General features: G+C 40.9%; 1 protein-coding gene across 4 annotated transcripts; it reads left to right on the forward strand.

Annotated features, from left to right (window-relative positions):
- The first annotated feature begins 454 nt into the window (after positions 1 to 454).
- Positions 455 to 11,939, forward strand: LOC308093124 (uncharacterized protein). 4 transcript variants are annotated; one of them, XR_013933852.1, is made up of 8 exons: positions 455 to 579; positions 2,220 to 2,261; positions 3,388 to 3,549; positions 3,851 to 3,955; positions 5,804 to 6,058; positions 6,559 to 6,747; positions 9,427 to 11,334; positions 11,462 to 11,939. XR_013933852.1 is itself a non-coding variant. In XM_080439347.1 (7 exons), exons 1-7 carry the CDS (start codon positions 549 to 551, stop codon positions 9,486 to 9,488), a joined length of 846 nt encoding a protein of 281 aa, XP_080295473.1. In that variant the 5' UTR covers positions 455 to 548; the 3' UTR covers positions 9,489 to 11,939. The 4 variants fall into 4 exon arrangements, 2 of the variants coding, with proteins under 2 accessions (XP_080295473.1, XP_080295474.1); XR_013933853.1 differs by having other exon boundaries at positions 9,427 to 10,302; positions 10,472 to 11,939; XM_080439347.1 differs by having other exon boundaries at positions 9,427 to 11,939.
- Positions 11,940 to 14,039: the final 2,100 nt, after the last annotated feature.

Genomic DNA, 14,039 nt, shown 5'->3' on the forward strand with positions numbered 1-14,039 from the left:
TGACACTGGTATAATCCACAGGTCGGTCCATGGGGTACAGCAAAAAAGTCCAAGTGCCTGGTATGATCCACCACTGGCACACAAGTACAAATAATTCGTTAAATGATGATGGACAGGGTTCACTATAGTCACCTGACGTGACCCAAGGTCAAGGTGGCATAGATGGATCGTTGCCATTTAGGAAAGTTGCACTATATGAGTCAGCATTCTATTTGGCAGATTTCCTTTTTAAATATTGCCAAAATAATATTGACCCGCCACACAGTGCTGTTATATGTCTGGTAGTCTTATACACTTTCTGTTCCTTCTTTGGCTGGGGAAGCTGTGTTAGTGTGTGTGTGTGTGTGTGTGTGTGTGTGTGTGTGTGTGTGTGTGTGTGTGTGTGTGTGTGTGTGTGTGTGTGTGTGTGTGTGTGTGTGTGTGTGTGTGGTTGAGCATGTTACCAAAAGGAAATAGACCCTTCATCCAACAAGCAGCAGAGGGTTATACGAACGTATGTCAAACCACAACATCTCACTCAGTCACTTTAAGTCAGTCAGCTTGTCGAGATGAAATTTGCATCAAGCTACATAATATCATGTGAGTACTTTATTTCAATCTTATTTTAGTTTCATCAAATTAATCTAAACTTTATTTATTGAACACTTGCTCTTTTCATACTCTGCTTTGCACTCATTTTCATTTAAATGTATTTAAAGAGACAGTCAGAAATCCTTGTTTTGTTACCAAACATTATTAAAGTGCTGGATGGATGGTTTAGTGTTTTATCTGGAGCAAATGGAAGCCCAGGCTGAAAATTAACAAACAACAAATGACTGGTTGTGACGATAAATAATAATACTATAGTCCACACTCCGTTATTTCCGGTATTTGTCACTGTATATTTGCATACACAGTGCACTGAGGTATCAGGAGCAGTGGGCGCTACAGGGCCAGCACCTCAGGGAGCAGTTATGGGTTAAGTGTCTTGCTCAGGGACACTTCGACACATTACTGGGCTGGCCTAGAATCGAACCTGGGAGAACCAGGGCCTCTGGCTCCCCAGACGAGCTCTCTAACTACTCAGCTATGGCAGCCACGTTTAGATTCAATGCTTTCTCAACAGCAGTCCAATTACATGAAGCGTGGTGGACTACTCGTATCATAGAAGGTGCTCACAACCTCTCTACCCTGTTGCGCACACACGCACGCACACGCACACACACACACACACACACACACACACACACACACACACACACACACACACACACACACACACACACACACACACACACACACACACACACACACACACACACACACACAAACACACACTTGCCCTGGCCTGCCTGCCTGCCAGCTCGCCTCGTCTCTGCCGATTATACATGCAAGCCCATACTTCCTCACCACACCCAATACCCTCTACGCCTTCACTTATTGTGATTACATACCGTTGCTGTCCCACAGAAACCAGCTAACTCCATTTTTCCGCTTTTGCATTTTCTTTCCATAAATCAGTGCTATTGAACACCCTTTACGTCTGTGTGTTGATTAAAAAAATATTGAACCAATGAAAATTATTAAAAAGCGCTTCTGACAAAAGCAGCTAACTCCATTGGATCCTCAAACTTTCTGCTAAACCAGCAAGTCCACCAAAAGGGGGTGGAGGGCTGTTTTTCTGACTCCAGGCTCCACCATCTTTTGACCTCCAACCTCATTGTGAGCTTGGAGGTCCATTCAGCTGTTCTTATCAATGATGAACAAAACCTCCTAACTCCACTTTTTGTTTTGTTTTTGTCATTTCCTGAAAAATGGAAATTTTGGAGTTAGCTGGCTTCTGCCGGACAGCAGAGATACCTTTAACTTGACTTTCTAAGCTCCTGTTTTTATTATATTTTGACCCTTGCTTTGGCAACGTAAACATATGTTTTTCTCATGTCAATAAAGCTCCTTTGAATTGTCCCAAACCCACGTCTGCTAGTCATTACAATAGTTGGATATTGAACTACTGTATGATCAATGTACTTTGCAAAGTGGAAAATTATTTAAATGAACTTGAATAACACTGAAATGGTAAAGCCTGTCTCTCTCTCTTGTCTGTCTGTCTGTCTGTCTGTCTGTCTGTCTGTCTGTCTGTCTGTCTGTCTGTCTGTCTGTCTGTCTGTCTGTCTGTCTGTCTGTCTGTCTGTCTGTCTGTCTGTCTGTCTGTCTGTCTGTCTGTCTGTCCGTCCACACAGTGCTGTATCTCCTTGTCTGCTGTGGACCTGCTCAACCAGATGGTGAGACAGACAACTTCCATGCACTGCATTCTGGTTAGTGTAGTGTGAGACTAGACTGTTGAGACTGATCTGACTGATCTGATTGTTTAGAGACATGTTCCAACCATCCTGATTTTAAACAGCAAGTGTTCGTTCAGGACTTTTCAAACCCCACCACAAACCACATCAACATATAAATGATAATAATAATTGATATGGATTCATAGAAAGTTAATAGACATGAGCTCGGCCCTGGCCTCCCTAGGCTGGTGGGGGGAGTGTAGTGCCCAGGATCACTTAGCAAATTGGCACCGGGTGAAAAAAAATGTTACAAAATCGAGGGATAAAAATGTAGTGAAAGTGAATAGACAATATTGAATATTTGAATAGTCTGTATTAGCATTGTACGTAGTTAGTAGAAGCAATCTTTTTTGTGCTTTTTACCCATTTTTTTTCCCCAATCGAGTCATTATGCCAATTAATTCTCCCCACACACATTTGACATTTCTGTGTGTCGTCACTGCTGTTGTATCCTACTGACTCACCTGCCAGTGAGGAGCCCCCACCGGGAGGATGTAGAGCCTTCGTCCTACTCCTCCCGCCCAACACTCCCCGCTGACAGGTGTCATCAGGACCCGATGAACCTGCGGGGGGAAATTGCCTCATACGGTTCAACTTTTTCAAAAAGTCTGAGGGCAGAAGTGAAATCGCTTTTGGGTCTGTGTTGTTTAGAAGCCCCTCAATGTGTGACTCAAATTTGGGATCAACCAGATCTTCTTTGGGGGGCATTTCTATTAAAAAAATGCACCTTGTAGACAGCTTATATTGCTGTTTATCACATGATCCCAGAGATAATGTGATTATGTGTGAGTTTTGGACAATACCTGCAAAAAAAGTATGTTTTGAAGAAAATGCAAAGTGGTGAAATTTACGTAGTTTATAAGGAGAGAGTTTCTCCATTATCCAAGGAATGGTGTGTATACATTCTCAATAGTCTTCTACAGATGAAGATGTTTTATAGATGTTTTTTCATCTGACGTTAACGCTGTTATTTACAATGACAGATAGCAGCTCACATCTGATCGCCACACATTGTCTAACTCTCGTCCCTGTGTTCATTTGTTCTTTCTTTCTTTCTTTCTTCCAGTGTCCCTGACAGTCAGACCAGACAGATGTCAGTTCTTTAAACATGAGACCATCTCACTGAGCTGTGAGGAAGAAGGGAACTCTGTGCTGGAGTGGTCTGTGAAAAGACACACCAGTGGGAAGGGCAATGGAACCTGCAACTATGAATGGGGCGTCACTGAAGGTATGTATGTATGTATGTGTATGTGTATGTGCATGTGCATGTGCATGTGCATGTGCATGTGCATGTGCATGTGCATGTGCATGTGCATGTGCATGTGCATGTGCATGTGCATGTGCATGTGCGTGTGCGTGTGCATGTGCTTGTGCGTGTGCGCGTGCGTGTGCGTGTGTGCTTGCGTGCGTGCGTGCGTGCGTGTGTGCGTGTGTGTATGTATGTACATACTTACGTATGCACGTACTGTATAGACGGACGGACGGATAGATAGATAACTTTGAACTGATATCCCTTTCTTTCTGTGTAGGAGCATCCTGCACCATAACCCTGTATCGTCTGGACAGTGGACTTTACTGGTGTCAGTCCAAGTCAGAAGGAGAACTCAGCCGCACCATCAACATTATGATCTCTGGTACAACCAATCATTACATCACTAGTAGTGGATATAGATACTATACTGATATAGTGTCATTGTTAACACAGATATTGTTTCAGTGCCATATGTTTCCATTCGTATGTACTCACATGTTAAATGTTTATAAGAGTGAAACAGTCAGCCTTGAGTCAATATCTATAACACAATGCAATGTGTTTCATCAGTGACTACAGTATAATAAGTGGTACATATCAGACAACTAAATCAGACATAGGCTCATTTAAAAGTTGATATGACATTGAAGTGGATTAATTTATGAAAGTCATATTTTTATTGTAACCTCACAGTTACCTTAAAAAAAGTTTTTGTTCTGTCACATATATGTGACAGAACATTTTGGTGTTGAAGCAAGGACCCTAAAGTAATCTGTCATGCACCAAATTCATGCAGTTTTAACATAATTCAGTACTGTGTGTTTCAATTTTCAATTCAGTTCAATATTTTGAGATAGGGGTCCGCGGCCAAATACATATCCTTTTGGGGGTCCTTGACCTGAAAAGGTTTGAGAACCACTCATTATAGCAACGTCAGTTTAATCAAAACACTGTAAGGATTTATAAGACATTTGTAGAATCCCCCAGAAGCAAAGATTTGAGTTACAAATATTCCCTTGATATTAATATTCAAAGATTTGCACACATTTTCATGATTTTTCAAAAGTAGCAGATCTACAAGCTCATAGCGTGGCACTCGGTGCCGCGCTATGAGCTTGTAGATCTGCTATTTTTTAATAGCCAAAGGAATTGGCATTGAAGGAAAAATGACACAGAGATGCGTAGCATGCAGTTTAACCTGTGACCTGTGTAGCATGCAGTGCCATCCATCAGGCGCACACATAGGAGCCGATCAGTGCTCGAGCACCTGCCTGTTTGCTTTCATAGGAGAAATTGCCCTTCTCTTATTTAAATATTGGTCTTGCTCTTGCTGAACCACAGTTGCTCTCCACCCTGCTCTCATTCAATACAATGTAGGTTAGGTCGATTTGTTTTCTCATCCTGATAAGTCTGAAAACGTTTTAGTTGAGCATGGCAGTCTCCGTGTTTCTTGTTAAAACCAGAGTATAATATAGTGTATACGAAAAAATCTAATAAAGTCGTCAGCACTCGCTATGCAACACTTTTAAAAACATGCAGCGGAAGAAGGAAATGCAACCATTTCTCAGACATATGTGGGTGTGAAGTGTGGTTTACATTATAGGACATTGTACAAGTAACACTCAAAAGGGTGAACTTGCTACAGTAGGTTCTGTTGACAGGCTTTTTATTAGGGTTTATCTATTTATCATTATCATTCATATTTGTAATTATATGAAGTATGTACACTTTTACTAGACTGGGTCTATATTGTTTAACTTATCTGTTGCCTAAATTGGTACTCCACACAGTGGGGGTTGGGGGTACTAGTTGGGTAGTCTTTCTTACGATTGATATTTGTTAATAGTAAGTTGGTTTCATGCATATTTTCAGACATTAAAACAAAACAAAAAAGTATCAGAAAAAAATGGGTGTGTCCCCCTGCAGTGACTCCGAGGACCGCCTCAGGGTCACGGATTGGGGTTCAATACCCATAATGTAGATCCCAGTGCAGAGTGTGTACTGTGATAGGTTTCCTTCTTTGAAGAACACAACGTGAGGCCAATTGCATTTTAGGGAAGTAGAAAAGAAAAAAGAAAGACAAAAAAAAGAACAGCCAACCTAAAAGTAACTAGTACTTCACAGCCTTCCTAAAAATGCACTTGAGTAAAATTAAAATATTTGTAGTAAATGTACTCCTGTTACTGTCCACCACTGAGTATGATCCTCTATAAACCCTCACCCGTTCTAGATGCAGATGTGATCCTGGAGAGTCCTGTACTTCCTGTGACGGGGGGAAGTGATGTCACACTCCGCTGCCTGTCCAAAGACAAGACAACTGGTAATCCATCCTCTGATCTCCCAGCTGATTTCTACCAAAACGGATCCCTCTTCAGCACTGAGTCTACAGGACAGATGACCATCCACAGTGTTTACAAGTCTGCATTCTACAAGTGTAACATCTCTGACCATGGACAGTCACCAGAGAGCTGGATGGAAGTGAATGGTGAGACTTGAGATCATTTGACTATTATCAACATAAGATAAATCACTGTTTGGATACTGAAAGCCAGTGGTGTAAAGTACATTTACTCAAGTACTGTACTTAAGTACAATTTTGAGGTACTTTTACTTTACCGGAGTATTTCCAAATGTTTGTACTTTTACTTCTACTCCACTACATCTCGGAGGCAAATATTGTACTTTTACTCCACTACAATTATTTGAAAACTTTTACTTTGCAGATATAAATTATTACATTATAAAACATACATTTACCACTTTAGCCCTATTTTATACCTAGGCTATTTGAAAATAGCCGATCTACAAGCTCACAACGCGTCGCATTTTAGTACTTTTACTTAAAGTAAAGTAGCCTACATTTTGAATTCCGGACTTTTACTTGCAACTGAGTACAGAACTACATTGCAGTATTGATACTTTTACTTAAGTAAAACATTTGAGTTATTTTTCCACCACTGCTGAATGCCACTGTTCTCTTCACAGTTTCATCCTCCATCCCTCGTCCATCCACTTCCACTTCCACCTCCTCTCCATCATCTCCCACCTCCTCTCCGACCTCCGCTGCACCCCCCCTCATGTCTTTGACCGGTCTGATCATCAAGCTGCTGGCGCTCACTCCTTACGTGGTTTCAACCTTCCTCTACATCGCCATAGTGAGAGCTAGAGCTGCAGGTGAGGCAAAACCCTTCATACTGTATAAACACACACCTTAAAGGGATAGTTCACCCAAAAAAATATTTTTTTTCTATCGATTAGTCACCCCATGGAGACGTGAATTCATGGATATTTTTTTGTTTTTGTCACATTCCTAAGCCAGTAATGTTATGACTAGCGGACCGGTAGGCATAGGTTCCGGTAGGAGACGCAAAGGAGACTTGTTTTGTCTCCTACCGGAACCGCTGCTAGTCATCAAATTATTGACTTATGCGACAAAAACACAAAAATATCCATGCATTCAAGTCTCCATGGGGTGACTGATTGATAGAAAAAAAAGTCATTTTGCAGGTGAACTATCCCTTTAAAGTCCAGCTGCAATGGCTTTTGTGTCCTGTTACAGAAAGAGAGAGAGAGAGAGACAGAGAGAGAGAGAGAGAGAAAGAGAGAGAGAAGAGAGAGAGAGAGAGAGAGAGAGAGAGAGAGAGAGAGAGAGAGAGAGAGAGAGAGAGAGAGAGACACGCATGTTTATATTACCACATTGTCTACTGTATTTCTCTCCTCAAGTGTTTTCAGAATCAGATTCAGAATGAACTTTATTGTCACACCAGTGTAAGGAAGTGGGTGGAATTTGTTTTTGTGCAACCTCCATCTAAAGTAACCTCGCGTCACCAGTCTTTCCACCTCAGAGGAAAGCCTGGTATGCGTTACTAAAGACCTGTGTGATCCGGTCTAGGCCACGCCTACTGAAAACATAATAATAAAATTATTATCTTTCCGGATTGTGGGGGGGGGGGGGAGTAGGGAGAACAAGGAGATACATATTTTAGTGTAAGTTTAAAACAAGAACATTTGCACCGACTGACCGTCTTCTTGAATTAGATTCAGAACAGAGTAGCAATCTAGCAGTAGCAGTTCTCAATTCAAAGGGTTAGTTAGCACTTCAAAGTGCACAGCCAAGCACTCCTACCAAGTGTGTGTAGATATGAACAGAACCTGTGAAATGTAGTCTTGTGTAGCCAGACAACTATTCCACAATCTCCGTATGCTATAAAGAGTCTGGAACTACACCTCCCGAAATCCGAGAAAGGAAGCTGGCACTTCCGTTCACGAAAATATTTATAAAAATATCTTTGCATTTTATAAATGTTTTCCATTTCCATTTCTGCTAAGCAGCTGTATAATAAGCTGTATAATACTTATATGATTTTGATTTATATAAGGATAAATGTGCGCGACTGTAAAGACGAAACGGAAGTGGAGGAAGGCTTCACATCCGCTTTATATTCTAATCATGATAGAGCTTCCGAGTCCCAGGCTGTATAATAAATAATAATAATAAACTTTATTTATATAGCACTTTTCAAAAACAGGTTTACAAAGTGCTTAACAATACAAATACAATACATACACAGGGAATATAAAGGCAATTCAATGATGTAAAATGTAAAAACAAAGGAACCATACAAAAATAATAGCCAGTGTAGCCAGTGCAGTGAAGCAAGAACAGGGGTGATGTGGTCATACCTCCTGGTTCTTGTAAGAACTCTAGCTGCTGTGTTCTGAATTAGTTGAAGGCGATTGATTGATTTTTTGGGGAGTCCAGAAAAAAGTGAATTACAGTAGTCCAAGTGGTTAGTGACAAAGGCATGAATAATGGTTTGTGCGTCGCTAAATGAGATGAAAGATCTGATTTTTGAAATATTCCTAATTTGGAAAATGGCTGTTTTTGCAATGTTGGAAAAATGCTTTGTGAAGTTTAGGTCTGAGTCAAATAGGACTCCCAGGTTCCTTGCTTCATGGGTGCACTGTAACCCCTGTGTGTGTAATAACTGGGTTACCATGTCTCTACGGGTTTTTGGTCCAAACACAATAATTTCTGTTTTGTCATTGTTTAGCATAAGATAGTTATTTGACATCCAGGATTTTATGGCAGAAAGACAGGCAATCAAAGGGGAGACAAGAGAAACCGGATAAACTGTGGCAGGGTCTGATGGGTCTAAGGAAAAATAAATGTGTGTGTCGTCAGCATAAAAATGGAAGGAGACATTAAAATTGCGAATGACTAGGCCTAAAGGAAGAAGATAAATACAAAATAATAACGGACCAAGGATTGACCCTTGGGGGACGCCACAAGTGACATCTGCATGGCTAGAGGACGCATCGCCAACTGACCGGAAACATTTGAAAATTGTGGGAGGCAACAGTCTGGCCATGCGAGACCATGTGAAATGAGACAGGACTGCAGGGCGCTCGTACTCCAGGTCAACACATAAGTCGCTGCCCAGTCCATTTGTCAGCATATAAACTATGTCTCCGGCTGATATAATCGTCTTTATGATAATGGGCTTTGTAAAGGAAATTGTAGAATTAAACATTTAAATTAATCAAAGGCACAGCCCTCCGGAATGTCCTACCTGTGAGTCTAAAGCAGTTTCAGGATATTAGTCCTGGTTAAAACGTGGTTAGGAGTTGGGAGGAAGTGCCTTGCTCATAAACACTTCAACACAGACTGAACAGAACCAACAGGTCATTATTTTTGACAGAAATATTTAATGCTCTATTTTTGTTTGTAATGTGACGACTTCTAGTCTATAGTCACTCATATGACCCCCCCTCTCTGTCTGTCTGTCTGTCTGTCTGTCTGTCTGTCTGTCTGTCTGTCTGTCTGTCTGTCTGTCTGTCTGTCTGTCTCAGCTGCAGCCAATGCGAGGAATAGAAGAGACGATGATGATGTCATCATGGAGGTAGCCGTGTAGACAATCAGAGTTGAAGGGAGAACATTACTGCCTGTCATACACACACACTGTCTGACGGGTAGACGCCATACTCTCTCTCTCTCTGTGTCTGTCTCACGCACGCACGCACGCACGCACGCACGCACGCACGCACACATTTTGATTTATATATGAATGCAGATTTATCTATGAATGCAGATTTCCTGCCTATGTCTATGAAAGACCTTCATTGCGTGTAATAGGATAATTAAAAACATGTTATCTATTAATCTGTTCATACTGTATGTGTTTTTAGTGGAAGTTTTAGTTTGAAGGGGAGCTATAACTGTATATGTGCAGTGTTACGCAATACAGAAAAGGAAGTGGGGACAAGACGCTTCTTAGAAGCGTCTTCTATGAACAAAAGCAGTCTCTGTGTGTGTGTGAGAGAGAGAGAGAGAGAGAGAGAGAGAGAGAGAGAGAGAGAGAGAGAGAGAGAGAGAGAGAGAGAGAGAGAGAGAGAGTCTTTGAAGTGTTCATTTTCCAATATATTTAAATATCTGTATAATATACCGGTAATTATCAGTATTATTTATACATCAATTAATCATTTATGTTTTTAGCGGATGTTAGTTGTATGTGCTTTAATGTTACACTGTGTAGAGAACAGTCAGGAAGTCCTGACAGGATGCTTTGATGAACAAAACCACAACAGCACACACACCCACACACGCACGCACGCACACATGCACGCGCACACACACAGACACACACACACACACACACACACACACACACACACACACACACACACACACACACACACACACACACACACACACACACACACACAGAGGTTTCACGGAAGGAGCACTATAGTCGAAAATCTATGTCTATTGCTCATAGACACTTCAACACAGACCAACTAGTCATTATTTGGGTATTTGCGGTCATAAATATGTACTGCTCCAGTTTTGTTTGTTTTATTCTGTCGTTTTTATTAGGGTTTGTGTCCTGACGTAGAGGGTTGTTTTTCCCCTGTTTATTGTTAGTACTGTTAGTATATATTTGCTTACTGAGTGTAAAGCACTTGGTTCAACGCTGTCGTTAAAAATGTGCTCTATGAATTGGATTGTATTAGACTGTTGTTGTTGCTCTTGCTCTTCTTTTTTTATTAAGAGCGGAAACGTGACTTGGAACACATTTCAAACATGTGCTATAGTTTATCTATCCACAACATTCACTGAGGGGGGGGGGGGGGGGATTATCCCACAAAGCAACAGGTTAGTTCTTGACAGGTTTGATCCTACAGTATTTTGTTGAGTTATTATCAAACTAAATAAATGGTCATGTTTGTGTAAGGCTGTATTGTATGTATTTATTCTAATGCTCATGTGACATCCCCGAATGGTTTATGGTTTATATGTGTTTCAACGCATATCTGTGTTTATAGGGGAAAGGGTTGCAAATAGCCTTGAACAATGTATATTATCTGACCTGTGTTGAGAGCTTAGCTGAAGACATTGCAGTACTCTCCAAGTTTAAACTTTCTATGGATAATTGGCAATCTAAAACACAACTTTTTACATAAATCTTAAACTCACAACCGTTAAATCTACAAACAAGTAAAACACTGAGCCACTATGCTAGGGTGGGATGGCTCAGGGTAGAGGACAGAGTACAGCAACTTGCAATGGGCCCATGGTCTTCAAGATCCTCAAGAGAACAGGAATACCCATGTACCTGTCGGACTTCAATAACGTGAAAGACACACACAGGCACATCACCTCTCACTCAACCCAGATTCGGCACAAACATGCAAACATGGGGAAAAATTTGTTCTACTGCTATGCCACCAAAATGTGGAATGCCTTACAGACATCAAAACGTGTGACTCCTTGCCTCCACTTCTAATAATCACAACATTTTGGCCAATTTCTTTAAATACTCGTGAAAATGTGATGGGTGTCTCAGTCTCAGTGGATCAGTGTGTTACTTATTTTGGAGATTTGAAGATTGTGAGATAAAGATCAATGTCAAAAGTTAGTGTTAGAGAGGATTCCACGTTACGAGAATAATAATAATAACTTTATAGCACTTTTCTAGAATGACCACATTAGATCGCCATGGTTACACCAAAGGTCAGGCTGACGCGACCTATGTTGAGTGTTTGTACTGTCTGATAAAGCTACCTAAGACGTTAGCTTTGGAACTTACAGTAGGCCTATATGGAGCCGGGTCGAGGGATGCAAGGAGCAGGGTCGAAGAGGCCGATATCATGTGAGACTCGTGTCCAGTGTTGCCAGATTCTGTGAGAGAAACAAGCAACCAAGTCTAGGAAAATGTGTTTGTGTGCTTCTTCCACATAGCTCCATGAGGCAGACTAGAGAATCATCATTGTGTTTAATAATATGAATTACACCACAATGTTTCTTCATCATTTGGTTGGGTGAGGCCTGTTTGTCACCCTCAAATAAAAGTCATTTCATTCAACGTGTAGGTTGTCTTGTTATTCCTGGTGAACATGCTAGTAAAAAAGACTAATGTCAAAAGAGCTCATGCCTCGAAAAACAGTTGGTGAAGGATTTGGTGAAAATTCTCATAAAAACTGATAATTAGGTCTGACTGCTTGGTGAACTTCAGTCTCTAATGATTGTCTATGTCTCTCACTCCAATATGCTGTACTCTAAAACAAGTACAATTTACAACTTAGACATTTAGTAGATACTCTTATCCAGAGGGACTTACACGTGTGAGTTCAGAATAAGCAGAGTTTATGAATGAACTCTAGTCAATAAACAAGGTAAATAATCACATAAATGCATGAGTGCAGAGAGAACAATGATCTCAAAGCAACTAGGATAATAGGTAAATAGGATTCTGTACATTTGAAACAATAGGATTAAGGATACCAGGTAAACAATGGACCTAGCATCTGTATCACATTCTTAACAAAATGGTGGTTGAAAACTAAAAACACAAAGCAAACAAACAAAAAAAACAAGAACAAGTGACCAAGATATGTCTGAATAGTAGGCCTACACATATCTTGGTCAATCACTGCACCAATTGAGAGTGAAGTGCTAGGGGGTGTGGTGGTGTCACATTACAGTGGGGAATTTGGAGTGAGTCTGCAGCTCTGACGGCAATGGAGAGTTTATTCTTCAGTTTGGAAGCCAGGAGGGAGAAGAGTAGGATGTGCTTTTTCTAGTGTATAATCTGTTTTGATGTTATGATTTGAATGTAAACAAGTGGGGGGCTCGCAACCCACTTGACTTTTCAATCATCCATTTTTTTCCACAGCAGCTATACAATGTTTCGACCTTACAGTCCTTTTCAAGTAATTCACTTACTTGAGGGGGAGACCTTGCATGTATTTTTTTTATGAATTATGGGAGTTATTATTATGACAAAGACCGGACTGGATCCACAATGTGACAATTTCATTTAAGCAAAAAAAATCAGAATAACTTGAGTTGTGAAAACTTGAATGCATTTTAACATTAAAGCCATAGAACATTGAATTCAGTTCAGAGCCATGCAAACATTAAATTCCAGTTTACTTAAGAGCCATGCACACATGAATTTCAGTTCAACATTCAGTTTAAACACTTGAGTAATGCAAGACTCTGAACTATAGAGCACCGAAGTCTGACGTAATTTACACATCCTACCTGGTTCGCGGGTTTCCACCCCCGTTCTGAATTCCCATAGACGTGTTTAATATCGTGTCAAATAAGAACTGTGTTCCAAAAATAAACAAATGATCTCGGCGGTTTGACTCTTATGGATATGAAACATCAACTGACGGTGAGAAAACGCTAATGTTACTTCCGCCAAATTAGTTACATTTTCGCCAGAAACAGACTGTATCAAATATAAGCGACTGACTATCATAAACGATACAGAACCTCCTCCCTGACAATATCGCCGAGACGGTTTGTTTATTTTTGGACCACAATTCTTATATGAGACGATTCTAAGATGACCCAATGTTATTCTCCATAGAGAATGAACCAGGGGATGAACGAGTGACGTCAGGACTTCTGTACGCTATAAGGTGGAGGCTGGGTTGGTGGAGCCAAGCTTTTCCAGCAGGATGGAGCGTGTGGCAGCAAATGAAAAGTAGAGATCCATTGTAGGAGGAAGCCGTATTTAAACGGACTGCCTTGTTGAGGGAATGAGCTGTGTGTAGATTGAAAGCAATCAGCAGACTGATTACAGCTGAGCGTATGAGACTCCCGTGCCCTGCATGAACTAACGCTATGCTTCATATCATTTGATATTCCTAATCAATGGAGCAAGATATCTTGCCAGTTGGACTAGTAACTACTCAGGGGAGGGCTGGAAACTTCATATGTAGGCTACAGTGACACATGTATTCGGCATATGTTTTTGATATATATTTTGGAACAATTGAAAGCCGTTTGGAACGCAAATGAAGCTCATAATACAAGTTCAGGAGTGAAGACCAGATATGTCTGCGATTACATGACGCACCTGTTTATCCTGAAGCCCCCGCCTCTCTCGCTCTCCATCCCTCTTTCTAGGGGCGGCCGGTGAGCCACATGGGATAGAGAACTGCCAATTTTT

Source organism: Gymnoscopelus braueri (genome assembly GCF_963280865.1).
Source record: "Gymnoscopelus braueri genome assembly, chromosome: 10".
In the NCBI taxonomy this organism is placed as follows: Eukaryota; Metazoa; Chordata; class Actinopteri; order Myctophiformes; family Myctophidae; genus Gymnoscopelus; species Gymnoscopelus braueri.

Bases quoted from the DNA above. Each gene is read 5' to 3' on its own strand.
- LOC308093124 (XM_080439347.1), top strand. From the start codon at position 549: ATGAAATTTGCATCAAGCTACATAATATCAT. The intron at 2,262-3,387 runs GTGAGACAGACA...TCTTTCTTCCAG, and splicing joins TGGACCTGCTCAACCAGATG to TGTCCCTGACAGTCAGACCA. The intron at 3,956-5,803 runs GTACAACCAATC...CACCCGTTCTAG, and splicing joins CATCAACATTATGATCTCTG to ATGCAGATGTGATCCTGGAG.